The 15495-nt window shown below is 48.6% G+C and overlaps 1 protein-coding gene across 1 annotated transcript in view; it reads right to left on the bottom strand.

Moving 5' to 3' along the window:
* Positions 1 to 7397, bottom strand: part of LOC120794021 (PH and SEC7 domain-containing protein 1-like) — a 48581-nt gene extending 41184 nt beyond the window's left edge. Inside the window, exons 1-3 of the mRNA XM_040134560.1 lie at positions 7300 to 7397; positions 6465 to 6932; positions 88 to 282 (exon numbers count right to left, since the gene is read on the bottom strand). Coding sequence (XP_039990494.1) covers positions 88 to 282; positions 6465 to 6932; positions 7300 to 7397 — 761 coding nt within the window. The remainder of the gene's footprint in view (positions 1 to 87; positions 283 to 6464; positions 6933 to 7299) is intronic.
* Positions 7398 to 15495: the final 8098 nt, after the last annotated feature.

Genomic DNA, 15495 nt, shown 5'->3' with positions numbered 1-15495 from the left:
CAACAAGCACACCTCTGACGACCTCACTTTGGACATTTTCAGGCACTAAAAGCTTTCCCACAACACGGCGCCACTCTAGTAGCTCACTTCTTGCTGAGGTGGCGTGCTACGTCAGACTTCCTGAAGCCGTCCAAGTTGAAGAGACGTTTGGCGAGGCGTCTGGCGGCTGCCACGTCGGCACGGTGGCTGCCGTTGGTTAGGGTGTCGCTGCTGCCCAGACCCAGCCTGTCGCTGAGGTCCTGGTCCAGCTCCGAGTCTGTCGCCAGACGCAGCTTCTCCCTGCTGAGAGGGTGGGCAGAAAGAATGAGTGATTAAAGTCAGGCAGAAAAGGACGTGGAAAGGACGGGGGGAAGAAATGGGAAATGAAGCACATAACGTTGCAGAAATCCAGGAACGGAAAGTGGGACAAAGAGAGAAGTTTGAAGTACAATTCACAGAGCTTGGTAAATAATGGAAAAGGCAAGAGAAAGAGGTAGAAAAAGAGGAACAAAGAACGATAGTGATATAATAACAAAAGTAGAAACTCCGGTATTTCAGCACTTTAATAACACAAATATCTGATTTATGCAGCGACGATCTTAAATCAAAGTTTCCAGCTGTACTTCCTGTTTTACGACAAGTATAGTGAAACAAATAGGGGGGAGATGAAAGTAGCTTAAAAGAAACATAAATGTCTGTTAAATGAAATAAGTCCAAAAACCATGCATGATGAATCGGTGGAGAGGGACGACGGAAGAGGATTAAAAGACATATGGGAGGAGAGATGGCTCGCGGTGGGAGATTACCGAGAAACGTAGAAAGAACAGTAATGAATGAGTGCAAAATTCCAGTAGTAAACAAAGCTCATGTTCACAACAATCATCTCATATTTAAAGACATTTGGCACGATCATGCACTTTAAGAACTGCATTCAAAATCTGTGTTTTTTGCCACCTTTCTCGTTGCCACTTCCTAAAAAAGCCCCTTCAAAAGCCTTAACCGGTTCAGAAGCGCACGACTTATTACATCTGAATTATTCTGCCGTTTTAACTCAAGCGTCTTACGTCACACTCAGCTAAAAGAGAACTACTTTCCTGGCTTCTGCTAGAATACGGAGGACAGAAACGAGGTCTCCGAGTTCATTCACTTAGAAGTCGACACGACGCCGGCGTTTCCTCGCTGCCGTCGCGAGCTGTCTGACCATTCGAGTCACGCCAGCAAACAGTGGGAGTCCGGCAGCTGAGAGCTGTATTCTGAAAAGCAAGAAACAGCAGCACTTCCTCGACGAGCCGAGCTCTCACTGACATTTCTCAGCGTGAGGAACAAGCCGTGAAAACCCACAGTCCCAAGGCTTTTGCTTCCCACATTCACACATCTTTACGCTGCATATGGGTCAGGAAAAAACTACGCCAGAGCAAAGAGTAATTAATAACACAAGCTACAAGGGTTCGATGGTTGTCTTTGGTTTCACGGAGTGCGCAGAGGAACAAAACTAAGAGTCCGTAGCCCCGCTAGCGGCTCTGCGAGGCTGTACTGAGGAACAGCGGTGCCTCGATACGCTGATGCTAAACAGCTATAATGTTCACCATGCTCAGTGTTTTAGTTTGGTATGTTAGCCCGCTGACATTTTCTAATGAGCCGTAAACACAAATTCTGACCTGTCGGCGGCGCTCGACGCCAAGTCCGAGGATTACCAAAGTTATTTGGGTTTATCATCTGGGAACCAGGAATGTCTGCACAACGCTTGTGCCAATCCATCAGGTAGATGTCACGATATTTCACAGGGTAAAAGGAGACACAGCTTTGTTTGCTAGCATGGAAAGGCACAGCCGAGAGTCCCCGACCTGCAAAATCAGTATTTTCTTTTAAGTTGCACTTGGAAAACTCACTTTAATTGTAAGGCTTTCTTATAATAGCTTTTTAATCTGGCAAACATATGCATGTGAGGTTGCGTGTGTAAGGCCTGTGTATGTACCGGACATGTTACCTATTGTACGCGGGAATGTATGTGTACATGCTGTATATACAGAACTGTGCACAAGTTTTGGGCACCTTAGAAGTTTCGATTCTCGAAATGTGCAAACACACAGCCAGAGTCATAAAGAACTGTCTTCAGAGACAAGAGGAACAAGGAGTCCTGCAACAGGTGGTCCGGCCCCCACAGAGCCCTGATCTCAACATCATGGAGTCAGTCTGGGATCACACGAAGGGACAGGGGACACCGAGACAGACTGAATCCACAGAGGAACCGAGGCAGGTTCTCCAAGCGGCTTGGGACAGCCTACCTGTCGTGTACCTGAAAAACTGTGTGCGGGTGCACCGAGCTGTGCCACGAGCATAGCTCCGAATGAGTGCAGAGCAAACACAAAAGTCGACAACGTTTCCGGAGGTTTTTGGGTTCAGGAGTGGTACCGGGGGAGTCGGTAAAAAAACGAGATCTGCTCTGCATCTATCGATGCTACTGTAAAAGCGAAGCGAATATACTCATCACACTTAACAAGGTCATTTGAATTTTCTTTCTGGTCAAACCCTCTGTGATCCATGACAGAGAGGCTGGACAGGTTCCTGGAAAGAGACCTACCTGTGGCAAGACCGCCTGCTCGTCAAGTACCTCTCCTCTCCAACTACAGACGATCCATGACAGCAGAAGACAGAGGGCGTCCTCGTCGCCGTCCCCTGACCGCCGCCTCGCCTCAGACTGCTCACCCGGCTCCCCCCTCCTCTCCTCCGGGCCTCGTAACCTGAACGCATCGTCTGTGATTCCAGAGAGCGGGAGCTGAGGCGGAGGAACACCTGTGGTCGCTCCCAGGAGGCCCGCGGACTTTTACATTCCTCTGCTCGGTTTCAAGTCTGACTGAGACTTCATGGGTCCCCCTTTTCTTTCCTCTTTACTTTCGCACTCCCCCTCCGTGTTTGCTGTCATTTGAGCCCCACAGCATGCCTCCCTCCCAGAGAGTACAAGAGCTGTTTTTCCTGCAATGCCTCTCCTTCTCTAGCTTTTTCCCTCTGAGTGTGTTTGCTGTTGTTTCTGTTCGTTCTTTTCACTCCTCCCTCCCTCTCTTTCTCCCTCCCTGTTCCACTGTGTAAACTCTCAATGTCCCCTGCTGACCTTGGATTCGAACCATGGCATGAAACTCGGCTTGTCTGTTCCCTAAAAATCCCCCTCCGTTGCCTCTCCACCCTCCATTCATTCCTCTCTATCTCTCCCCGCGCGTCTCCAGTTACACAAGCTCGGTACGCTCATCCTCTGGGTGTTGTACAAATTCGAGTCCACCTTTGTTTCTGGTGTGAGCTTTTAGCACACCTTCAGAGAAAACAAAGATACGAGGTGTCAGGGTTTAAAACTCGAAATCCACTGGGCATGCGCTTCTAAAGTGTTTCCTCAACAACCATAACTGCCCAGGGGAGAGAATAGGTGGCCTTTTGTCAACGTCCGAGGCCATTGTGGAGTCTGTTTACAGTATACGCTTCACCAGGGCCTGCGGGAGTGTATTCGTAATCAGAAGATTAAGCCGGCACTCACACGCTTTAGGCTCCCGCCACCTGTTAGCATTGTCACATCTAGCGCCAGCACAATGCCGAGAGGTCCTGAGAGAATTCCCAGAGTCGGCCTCTGCTTTTATGGTATCCCCGCATAACTGAACCCCCTCTCAGTCCACTGGGCAGCCCTGCACAATGAGCCACTGTCTGATGGTACAGACCATCTGAAAAGGGTGAGGTGAAGGAGGGAAGAGGAGGAGGAGGAGGAGGAGGAGGAGGAGGAAGGGGCAGGGGAGTGAAATTCCAACTTTTATCAAAGTATGGACAGGCCCTCAGAAATATTTTTCTTGTCGTCTCGCCCCTGGATGCCACAGCTCCAGGGCTGCTCATAAAAGTCAGATAAGCTCGGCGCTAAGCAAACATTAACCTTCACGAGTTCAGCGCGATGCGGTTCTCGTACGGAGAGTTTTATCGTGAGGTTGAGAAAAAGAGGAGAAGATGTTTATATACATTGAAAAACAAAGAAACCACGAGAGCACAATGAAGCTGCTTGGGTTTTAAGCTTTCAGAGAGTATTTCTGGGTGAATCAGCAGACATTTGAGACTGGATTCCTTCCTGGGATACACACACTCACACTCACTCACACTCACACACACACACACACACACACACACACACACACACACACACACACACACACACACACACACACACACACACACACACACACACACACATTACAAACATACCTCTGTTCCTGCTGCTCAGCCACCCACCTGCATTAGATTCAAAAAGCACTTGGCAGCATTATTGTTGTCCTCCTCTGCCATCTAGTGGTCTAAACAACAAGGTGACCCAGTGCAGTCACTCTACCTCTGCAGTGCTGTCACAGTAAGTTAGGGTCACATTCACAAAACCAGTCTGGCTCAGGGTGCCACATAAGCACTGTAACAGACATAGACGGACCGTTGTCGCACATTTCTGCAAAATATCTATCCATCTATATATATATCAATCTATCAATCAATCTATCTATCTATCATCTATCTATCTATCTATCTATCCATCCATCCATCAATCAATCAATCCATCAATCAATCAATCAATCAATAAATAAATCAATCAATCAATCTATCTATCTATCTATATATCTATCTATCTATCTATCTATCTATCTATCTATCTATCTATCCATCCATCCAATCAATCAATCCATCAATCAATCAATCAATCTATCCATCCATCCATCCATCCATCCATCCATCATCTATCCATCAAACTATCAATCTATCTATATATCCATTCATCCATCAATCTATCTATCTATCTATAATCCGGAGTTGCAGGTAGGAGTCTTTGGAGAGTCAGAATGAAGTCTTTGGGCGTCCAGCAGTCAAGGTGAATCCCTCATTGTTGCAGCAGCCATCTGCCTCTGTTTCACATGCATACACTTCACTCTCACACACACACACACACACACACACACACACACACACACACACACACACACACACACACACACACACACACACACACACACATACCTACAAAAACCCATGCTCAGTAACCATTAATTTTACATTTACACCCACCCCAAAACACCAACCCGATGCACGTGCATGCACACACTAAAACACATAACTGACACGGAAATATGCACAGATGGATACACACACGCGCACACACACACACACACACACACACACACACACACAGACACACACACACGCACACACACGCACGCACACACATACACACACACAACACATATTAAACACGAAAACACAGCCACATCCTGCCTGGCAGACAGCAGAGGGACCGCAGGCAGCCTTCTAGCGACCTTCACTCTACTGCTCCGGCACAGCACTGCAGCACTGCTCTGCACAAGGAGAAGGTCACAGACAGAGACACTCATTCGTCTGGAAAATGACAGCGCCCCATTAACAGGTTTCTGACCTCAGCAAGGAGGCAAACAAAACTGCATAGTACTGAATTAACATCAGAACTCTGTAACTCCTGTAACTGCTTACAATGGAAATGTTGTGTGAACAGGTTGACACAACATTTCTATATGAGCCTGATTTCCCAAACCAGTTCCAGTTCATCCCGAAGGTGTTGGATGGGGTTGAGGTCAGGGCTCTGTGCAGACCAGTCAAGTTCTTCCGCAGAAGACTGGGAAAACTATTTCTTTATGCACCTGGCTTTGGGCGTTGGGACGGTGTCATGGTGAGACAGAAAAGGACCAAACACAAACTGCTGCCACATAGTTGGGAACATGTTATTATCTAAAATATCATCGTCTGATGTAGTATTTAGATTTCTCTTTGTTGGAATTGAGGGGCAAAAAACATAAAAAACAGCCAAAGACCAAAAGCACAACCTCTCCACATACTTCTGGCTATATGGTGTATGTCAACACGGGTCATTTGGCCTCTAAAAGGTGTTTTTAAGGGTATATTTATCTTTTCTTTTTTTTTTAATAAACCAGAAGTCAAACTTATATTGCATCCGGTGTATTATCAAACAGCTTGTGCCATGAGCTCGATTCTTGTCTTTGTTTTAATAATTTTTACTTTAACAGTGGATCAGTTGACCACATGTAAAGTGAAAGGCATCGCTCTGCAGTTCCTCTCGGCTCTATGCAGCTTTAAACAAGTGTCAGCTCATTGTTTTGGTTTTACAGCCTGCAACTCTACTGTTCTGGTTCGGTCACACAGCTCAGATCGGCATCGTTTCCATCAGAAAATCCACTGTGCGCTACGTCCCCAGCGCCAAATGGCAGAAAGACAACGTTGGGGACTAGCTGGTGAACAAAATGCACATTAAGCAGCTGAAAAGCCAGATTTTTCCCCCAGGAGATGGTGGAGACCAAAACAGAGCTAAAAGGAGAGTGAACATTGGACTTACGTTTGCCAGATGGACCGAAACACGAGTTCACGCGGGTAGTAGTACTGTTCAGGCACATTACTATTTACTATCGGGACTACTCGACGTGCTAACTCACCTTGGTAAAGAGAAAGACGGGTTGCTGTACCAGCTGCTCCCCAGCTGCGCACACTCTTGCCCTCTGGGTGGCGTGTCGTCTGAACCGCTGCTCAGCCTCTCGCTGGACGGGGCTCTGGTGGCATCCGAGTCCCCAGTCACGGTAAAGATAGAATCGGAAAGACTGGGCCTCTCATCGTGCGCCAGCGGGGCAAAGCTGAGCTGGACGATCTGCCTGGCGCTATGGCAGACAAGCCCGTGGATGGCAGGGGTTAGTGTGGGCAGGTCAAAGGTCAGGACCGTTTGGGTGCTGGAGGTCAGCAGCTCCTCGCTGTCCAGGCTGTTGTACGATGTCCCTTTGGCTCTGTGAGACTCCATGATGCTCTCAAAGTGGCGACTGAAGGTGTCCTCTGCGCCACAGCGAGGACCAGAGACCAAGATGGGGGATTTCAGGGCTGGGTGGTGGTTGTCAAAAAATGTTTCCATTGGTCTGGACAGAGAGGGAGGTTTTTAGTAACACTGCAACAACACAGCTGTGTTTATTAAGAAAAGATGAAATGTGTGCTAAGCAAGAAAACATCTAGAAGAAGGAACTCCAACTGTATTTTTAATGAGGCAGTTTATGCTGAGTTGTTATTGTATGTGCGTTAGAGTTGTGTGTAATTAATGCAAAAATTCCAGTAGCCAATTCCTGTTTACGTGCTACTTGAAAAATAGGTTATGGGTGAGATCCAATTTCAGATCTAAAAATAGGTCAGGGAAAAAAATCCTGCTTCACCAGAACGCTGTAGCACTTGGGTGTGTGTTTACAGGCTGGTGTATGACGGCGTGTATGTGTTTCAGATGCTTGTGTTCACCTCTTCAGCAGGTGTCCAAACACCCCTGGCTCCTCCTGAGCTGCATACTGCTGCTTCCTGTTGTCTCCTTGCATCCGCACGCTGGCCCAGCTCACCATCTCTTCCTCTTCCTCTTCCTCCTCATCTTCCTCTTCCTCCTCCCTCCTTCCCCCTCCTCTCTCTCCCTCCTCCTGCCCCTCCGTCCTCACATAAGCCAGGCCCACCAGAGGGCTAGTGCCTGTCCCTGAGATGCCCTGCACGCTGCGGTTGCTCCCGAACGCAGAGTCGGCGTCATCCTGCTCAGCCGCCAGCACCTCGTCTATGTCTGTCTCGCGGTAGCAGCGAAGCGGGACGGCGTCCAGGTCGGTTTCTGAGTACTTCAGCGTCCGGCGAATGATGCCGGTTTTGGGTGATGTCCCGGTAACGGCCGGGGGAGGGGTCAACAGCTCTACCTCTACATGCTGCACCTCGTGACTGGCAGAGAGCAGAGGCAGGGAGTTAGGGGGAGTCGGGGTGGGAGACTCACTGGAGTTACCACTTGGAGGAGCTGTGGAGTTTTCCAGAGAATCTGCAGATGAAGAAACTGAAGTATAAGCGCAGTAATTTTGAGATATGTGATTAATATTTCCAACGTTATATTTGGTCGTTCCCTGTTCTAACTGTAGAAAACATACTTGGATCATTTTCTTCCTCTAAGAGGACGTCCAGCATCCTCAATTAGATTTAAAGGCCAGGGGTGGGTATTGGACACTAATACTTTGGTACTGAAAAAAAAATGTTTTCATAGTACCGAGTATCAAAAACCAACCACTACCGGAAAAAAAAAAAAAAAAAAAAATATATATATATATATATATATATAGTATTTTATTTAGACATAGTTCTTGTTCAGCTGTTTGTGTGTTATATGTAATATTGTAACATGAGAAAAACATTTGTATTCCTCAAAGTAAAGTACTGAAAAAGTACTGTTTTGGTATCTGTACGGAAACTTGGGTATCTGTGCTAGTATTGAAAGATTTCAAACAATACCCAGCCCGATCAGGGGCACAGAACGAGATATTTTATCTGAATACGTCGACCTAAACAACACTGAAGAGCATCATTGTTTGCCGAGTGGCTTCTCCATCACCTTTACATCCCATGAAGTGGTGTTATACCAGAGTGGTACCTCCACTCTGGTATAACACTGAAGCTGACGTGCAGTAAGTGGAGGAAATTGAGGTGGACATGCTCTCACTTTTCTCCCCCCTGCTAGCAGCCTCCTCAGCAGGGGTCCCGAACAAAAACTCCCACTTGGCACGTGCGATCCTCTGACAGTGGAGCGAGGGCACGGGCACTGCACAACTGTCCGTCTGAAAGACACACACAGACACAAAACAGAGGCTAGCTCTGCAGTGCAGCATTTAGGGAAACATTTAGGGTATTTTGGGAAACACGTTTTTCACTTTCTGGCAGAGAGACAGAAGAAATTGATACCACTCTCGTGTCTTTGTGTTGAGTATGGAGCTCGAGCCAAGAGGCAGTTGGCTACGCTAACTGCTATTTGTTAACTTTCAATTTAATAACTAGTGGGTTTGGGTTTGGGTAAATCTCAATTTCATTTAAAATCAACATTAACTCTGAAAATATTTTGACAGAATCAACCGAGGAGTTTGACTTAATGAATTAGGCAACTGAAAGTTTTAAAACAAAAAGTGTATTTTGTTCCTTTGTGGGTTCACCCAGTACTCACCTGTATTCCTGACGTGGCAACCCCAGTCTCATTGCTCTGGTGACTGGACTGGCTGGACTCTGGAGACAAACAGTCCCTGTCCCCCAGGCTGCCCGTCACCCCACTGGAGCTCCGCGAGGACGGCCCTCCCATCGCTCCGTTCTGCTCTGCCTCTGGAGGCTCCTCAATCCTCAGCAGGTGAGGCTGCTGCCCTGCCCTGTATCCCTCTGCGTCGTTGCCCTCTGCTTCTTCATCACAACCCTCGTCCTCCTCTGGGGAGTCCAGCACCACTGGTCCCAGAAGCAGGATCTCTCTCCTCCTCTGCTCAGCCCGTTTCTGCTGGGCTGTGGGGCTGAGCGACCTGCAACGTTGGCTGGATTGACAGTCAGGAGGCTGGTCATTGTTGGACCCAAATCCAGGCTCAGGGCCTGGCCTTGGGCTGTTCCCCACATAATTCCCCCACTGCTGCCTGGAAGTCCAGCTGACCGGTGCCTCCTCAACACTTTGATTGATAAAGAGCCTGCGAGCAAACTCAGTGCAATCCCCTTTCTCAAAACAACTCAGGTCTCCTCTCCTGTCCAGGCTCGAGGACCAGGAGCCTCCAGTGTACTGCGGGGGCTGACGGCGATGCAGGGTGGGGGTATCCGGTGCTCGGACCTCAGCTTGGAATAGCCTGGGATCCCTCACGGGAGAGCTGAACTCAGTGGGAGGATGTGAGGGACGGAGGACACGTGAAGGAAGGGCGGGTGAACTCTGAGCTACGGGTAAAGTTGAGCTCTGATGCTGGGATTTCTGAATGCAGACCTCCTGCTGAGTCTCATTATTAGTATGGGAGCTTGTTTCATGCGAGTGAGACTGCAGGATAGAGTTTTCAGGCTGGTGAGAGTCTGTGTTGTCAGTTGCTGGCGTGTGTTGGTCATTTAAAGGGATGTTCATCTTAAGCGTTTGCTTAGACTGTTGTGCATTGGGAGGCGAATTGTGAAATCCAGAGTTTGAGCTGCTCGCAAGCTCGCCTAAAGCATTGTGCAATGAGGACCTTCTTGCCTCTGTGAAAATAGAAGATACTTTGGTAGCCTCCTCTGCTAGCCTACGGGCCACTTCGGGGCTGTGAGCTGGAGAGGAGGATTTACTATCGCTTAACTGGTTCAAGCCCTCGACTACATTATTGCCAAGTTGGAGTTTCGCTCCCTGCGGTGAAGCGCTCCGGTTACAGGCCCTGTGAATGTGCCTTTTGGTGGCTGGGCTTCCCGCCACAGCTCTCTCCTCTCCTGACCAGTGAAGAGGGCTCTGGGTCTTCACGCAGGACCCTGGCCTCAAGAGAGAAGACTGCCTGGACTGGGAGGATAGCTGGTCTGACGCTGGGCTCCGAGGCAGCCCACAAATAGCCTGGCTCCTATCTGGGACGTGGTCTTTGGGGTTTACGCTGATGTTTTGACGCTGAACAGGAGACCCAGCCCAGGACTGACAGCGTGGTTGTTGGCTGCAGCGAGAGAATGAGGCGTTCTCGAGTGCATGGGCCAGTTTAATCCTCAGTAAAGGGGAGCCGAACTCCTCCACAGCCCTCACGGTAGCTGCCCTGCCGACGGGGTCCAAGGGTGGTTGGCAAAGGCTTGGAGAGAATGTCTGCTGGTGACTTCCTGGTGACCGGAAAGTCAGCTTGGGACTAGAGCTGCACGATGAAGCGGGACTCCCAAACCAAACTGGGTCGCTGAGCCGTTTTCGAAAGTGGGAGGGGGTGGATCTTTCCTCTCTGGTCCCTCTCTCGCACACAGCGCTGCGTGGACTGCCCACCTTCTTCACATTGGACTTCTCAACGTAACTGAAGGTGACCACCGACCGCTTCCCGTTGCCGACTTCCTCCTCGTTTAACCTCCGACAGTTGGGAGGTGTGTGAGGGATGGGGACCCTTCCACAAGAGGGCGCGGGCGAAGCGTGGACGGCAGAAACTCCATCACAGGGTAAACTCCAACGTTTGCTGACTCTCGGTGAGCTGCTGGCTTGCTGGAGCTGAAAGCTAACGGTGTTTCGAGATGGAGACTGGCTGTGTGTGCAGTCCTTAACCAGACGATGAGCCGTGGAGGACTTGGTGACCGTCTGGCAGGTTGTCTGGGTCGCTAGCTGAGACAGGAGCTCCGCAGGACTGTCCTGAACCGAAGCACTCCCTTCTTCATTTTCTCCAAACGCCCCTTTCCCTCCATTCTGATCTGGGGCAGACCTCACTTCCACGTACAGATGAAGGACTTTTCCAGACTGGGACATGACCTCCGCCGGGCCCGCAATGAGGACAGAGAAACAGAAACGGAGCAGGGAGAGAGACACAGAGTAAAAGAGACAAAAACAAGGGGAGATTCTTCTTTGTCCTCTTCTTTTTTTATTTGTCGGTTTGGTTTTTGTGTTTCTGCTGGTGGTGCATGTCAGTTTATTTTTAGATGGTCTTTCTTCTCTCTCCCGGAGTGTCTGAGTGCAGAGCAGAGACAAACAGGTGGAACGGCCAGAGGACAAACATGCCCGTGGGACACCTCCAACTGCTCTTTATTCCTCATACCTGTAAATGAAAGAGAGGAGGAGTTGTTACCTTTTCTATTCTGAGACGACACGAGATACACAAAGGATTTTCCAGTATTTGTGATGAGACTTTGTTGGAGGTGCGACCAGTTTCTATTAATACTTGTAACAGACTTAATTGTTCCCATTTGTCTGTAGACACTGCTGAAACCACACTGACATTTGAAGATAAAGGCGCCAGTATACTCTGCTTGAACTGCTTGTTGGATGCTTGTTGAATAGCTCTGGAAAACAGCCCTCCAACCTTTCTGATTTCGGATGGGGGCGCTGTGTCCGACCATTGCTGTAACTTTCCCAAAACAACAGTCCGGCATTCACAACCACTTCATGCTGCGGCCAGCCGTGCAGAGCTCTCTTTTTTTGTTCGTTACACAACTGTTTCTGTCATTTTTCGTGTCGACGACCATGTGCAACCAGACCAAAGTCTCCTCCTAACCTTAACCGAGAGCTTTCGGAGTCCAAACAGAACCTAAAACAAGCTTAATGATGCTAAGTCACTGGGTGGATATTGCACTGGATATTGAAATTTTCGCGGGAAAACAAATTCTATTTCACTCATATTACAGATACATTCATTATCAACAGATGTGCAACTTGCCAAATACGTTGATTGATGACACATCCTCATTACGTTAATAGAAAAGAATAATAATGGTAGTAATTCGGATGCAATTGCGAGTCCCTCAAAACGTTAGTTGTACATAAACGTAATTTCTAGTAGACAGGGTTGTGTTGTGGGCATCGAGCCTGCGACATAAATGGTTCGCCAATCATTCGCGCCTGCATCCCACAGCCCATCTCATGCACCTAAACAGTTCATATGAGCAGGCTGGCGCCTATTCATCCCAATTGCGCCAGCGCTCGCCCCTGCTCTTCAACGCTCCCGGGCTGCCCGCCGCTCTCAGGTTAAACTCCATCACCGTCCCCAGCCGGCTCCAGCGTTAACGGGAGGTTTGGTTTTCTGGGGTTTTTTATTAATCCGCGCGCTCACTCAGATTCGGTTCAGAGCAGCACGCGAGCAGAGCCACACTACCCGCCTAGAACACGCAACATGTTGACATAAGTTGTTAAAAACTCAAATATTAACGTTCTTGACTGAACTGAACCCTCGGTCAACATTTTAAATGGTGCGCAGGTCATCCTACAACCTGTCTGGAGCACTCATGAAATATTTACAGCACATCACGCTCAGTAGATACAGCTGATGTGCCTTTAATCTCCTGCACAGATCATCTTCTCTGGGATGTACGTTTTCGCCGTAGTGAGGTGTGTGGCTGATTCGTGGTGTCGGAGAGGGAAATTGTCCCTCACATCCTCCTCTGCCCTCTGACTCACCACCGATGAGACCCGGTGACGGCGCCGCATCTAAATTCTGAATGAACCAATTCAACGCTCAGGACTCAGCCAGTAACGACTCTATTAAAGGGGCCGGGTTTCTGATTGTGAGAGAAATAAGCAAGCTCAAATGAGTCACGAAAAATCAGTTTAGCCCGAGCCGATTTTATTTCAGGAACAGCTGTGACATTGAAGCAGCAGTGATACCGAAACATATTCAAATGAGTAACGGCTTATTTAGTTTCTCGCCCGTCTCTCTCATCCCACGTCCGTCAATGCCCCAAGTTCACTCAAAAGTCAGACATCGGATCCGGGACACCCACAGTGCTCTAGGCCACCACACGCCCAGCTCTTATCACAGACACGTCTTTGTTATTCTGCGTTTAAATCCTGCGCTAGAGCCTCTTTTTTTTTTCTCCGCGTCGAGCTGAATTCTTTCCAACTGTCGCCGTTCTGTTTAGCGTTCGCGAAGAGCAACTTTCCACCTCAATGACGCCGCAGACAACGAGGCTCTTGTGTTGAAAGGATGGTGAACTCCAGACTGCTGCCAGCAGCGACAGATTGGAGTTGCCTTATGGTAGCAGTGGGAGAGAACGTGTGTGTCGAAAATTGAAGCTGACAGAACAAAGAGAACTTGTGAGAGAGTTGGCAGGCAGGGAGATCAACTTTCCCTCCTTGACCCCGACTGATGATTCTGCCCTCACTTCAAAGAGACTGAACTCAGTCCCACCAGTCTTTTCAGCAAATTCTCCATTTGGCTCTTAATTATTTTGCCCAGCGCCTCTGCATGGAGTCACGGCAGCTCCATTTGTTAGGCTGTTTGCTACAGTTTTGACCCTGACATCCACTAATGGCCACCTTAAGCCTCTTCTATTCACTGTGGATAAGAGCATTAGCGAAATTTAAAATGCAGTTAAAAATTATTTTTTGTATTTCTCTGTCTCTACTTAGCAAACTTTCACTGCCTCTCCCTTTTTCCCACTCACTTCACGTCATTTTCACACCTCAGAGCCGCTGCTCCCACAGCTACGCCATTCACAAAAAAAGGGCCTCTGCCCAGTTGTCGGCGGCTCTGTGGGGTCCCATTGTCTTTAAAAGTGTGAGGAAGACGACGTGGCTCCTTGGCTGCGTCGTAAAGCTGACAGAGCTAGTCGAGGACTGAAGCCACGGGGCTAGATTGGATTATTTTTTTGTCTTTTGTCTCAGCACCGACAGACAAAAAGTGCCGTACACTAAGTGGCAATTTTTGCTTGAGCGACAGATCCATGAGTTTGAAGGGGCGAACCGGATGCCAAAACTCTGGACGGCGGTTTATAATATTATGCGGAAGGCCTGAACAACTCTGGAAAGTTATCGTGGTGGTAAAGAGTCACCTACATGTGTAACGCTGCGTTCACACACAGAGATACAGAGTAGTGGCCGGTCTCTGGCCTCTCATGAAGCCGTAGCTGTGTGTTGTGTTGTGCATGTACGTTTTCTATCCTGCTCCGACCTGCCCTGTTTTCCTCGTCCATTTTCTCTGTCTGGACGCGGCCTAAGGTGGCTACATTCGAAAATGATCCTTTTTCATTTCCCCGTCCACACTGAGACGTCATTTTTCTCAAAACGGAGCTTTTCTAAAAGCGTAAAGATCCGAAAAAACTGTCCTCGTATTTTAGTGTGGGCAAGGAAAACCAACCACTTTGTGTCTCCTCTCACACTCCACGGGATTTCAAATTTCAGTAAATGAGATCACGCGGGAAAGCGGCCGTCCTTAATCGGTATTCATGTTTCCTTTGTCAGCTGACCTGCGATCATAAAGTCGTGATTTGGTCAACGTCCCGCTCCAGCGGCACAGGGAATACTGTAAGCCAGGATAACAAGTAGCATCTATAAGCCCTATTTCATTGTCTGACAACAGAAACAGAAAAATATGTAAAAGAGACGAACTAAATCTTGGTTTCAGCTGAATTGAAACACGGTAGAGGTGATCACGGACAACGGGAGGGGCTAGAACGCAGGACCGATCAGCTGAGAGTAACTAGACTGCCTGTCCTGCTCCTGGCCAGATGTTGGCTGCGATGCACAGTTGCGATGTCTCCAACTTAAAGAGGAGGACGAATAGGAGATTTTTCTTTTTTAGTGCGGACGGAGAGCTTTACGGTTTAACCAAGCCACGTGCCACGTGCCACATTCTCACATTCGGATTTACCGGACTTAGTGTGGACATCGGCCTTGGCCGCATCACATATGTGACAGAGCTGGTCGAGGGATAGATCCACAGGGATTATTATTAGATTAGATCTGTCATCTTTGTCGCCACCAAGAGAGGAAGTGTGTGAGACACTATCGATTCTGGAAAGAGCCAATGAGCCTGAACTTCATTTGTGCCCCCTCTTATCCGTTAATTCATCACATGAGACAGATGGCGATGGGAGCGCGAGGGCTCAAGAGAGGTGGAGGAGGAAGAGCAGCGCAGATAAGTGGCAGCTAGAGGGAGAGAAAGCAAAAGGAGGATGAGGGAGTCACGTAGGTGAAGGAGGGAGCTGGGCTGGCAGTCGGCCAGAGTGATGGGAGTGTAGAGTTACAGGAAGGCTCCTGTTAGAGGCAGTAACGCGACCGCA

Source organism: Xiphias gladius, chromosome 9 (genome assembly GCF_016859285.1).
Source record: "Xiphias gladius isolate SHS-SW01 ecotype Sanya breed wild chromosome 9, ASM1685928v1, whole genome shotgun sequence".
Taxonomy (NCBI): Eukaryota; Metazoa; Chordata; class Actinopteri; order Istiophoriformes; family Xiphiidae; genus Xiphias; species Xiphias gladius.
This window is presented reverse-complemented; position numbering and strand designations above follow the sequence as displayed.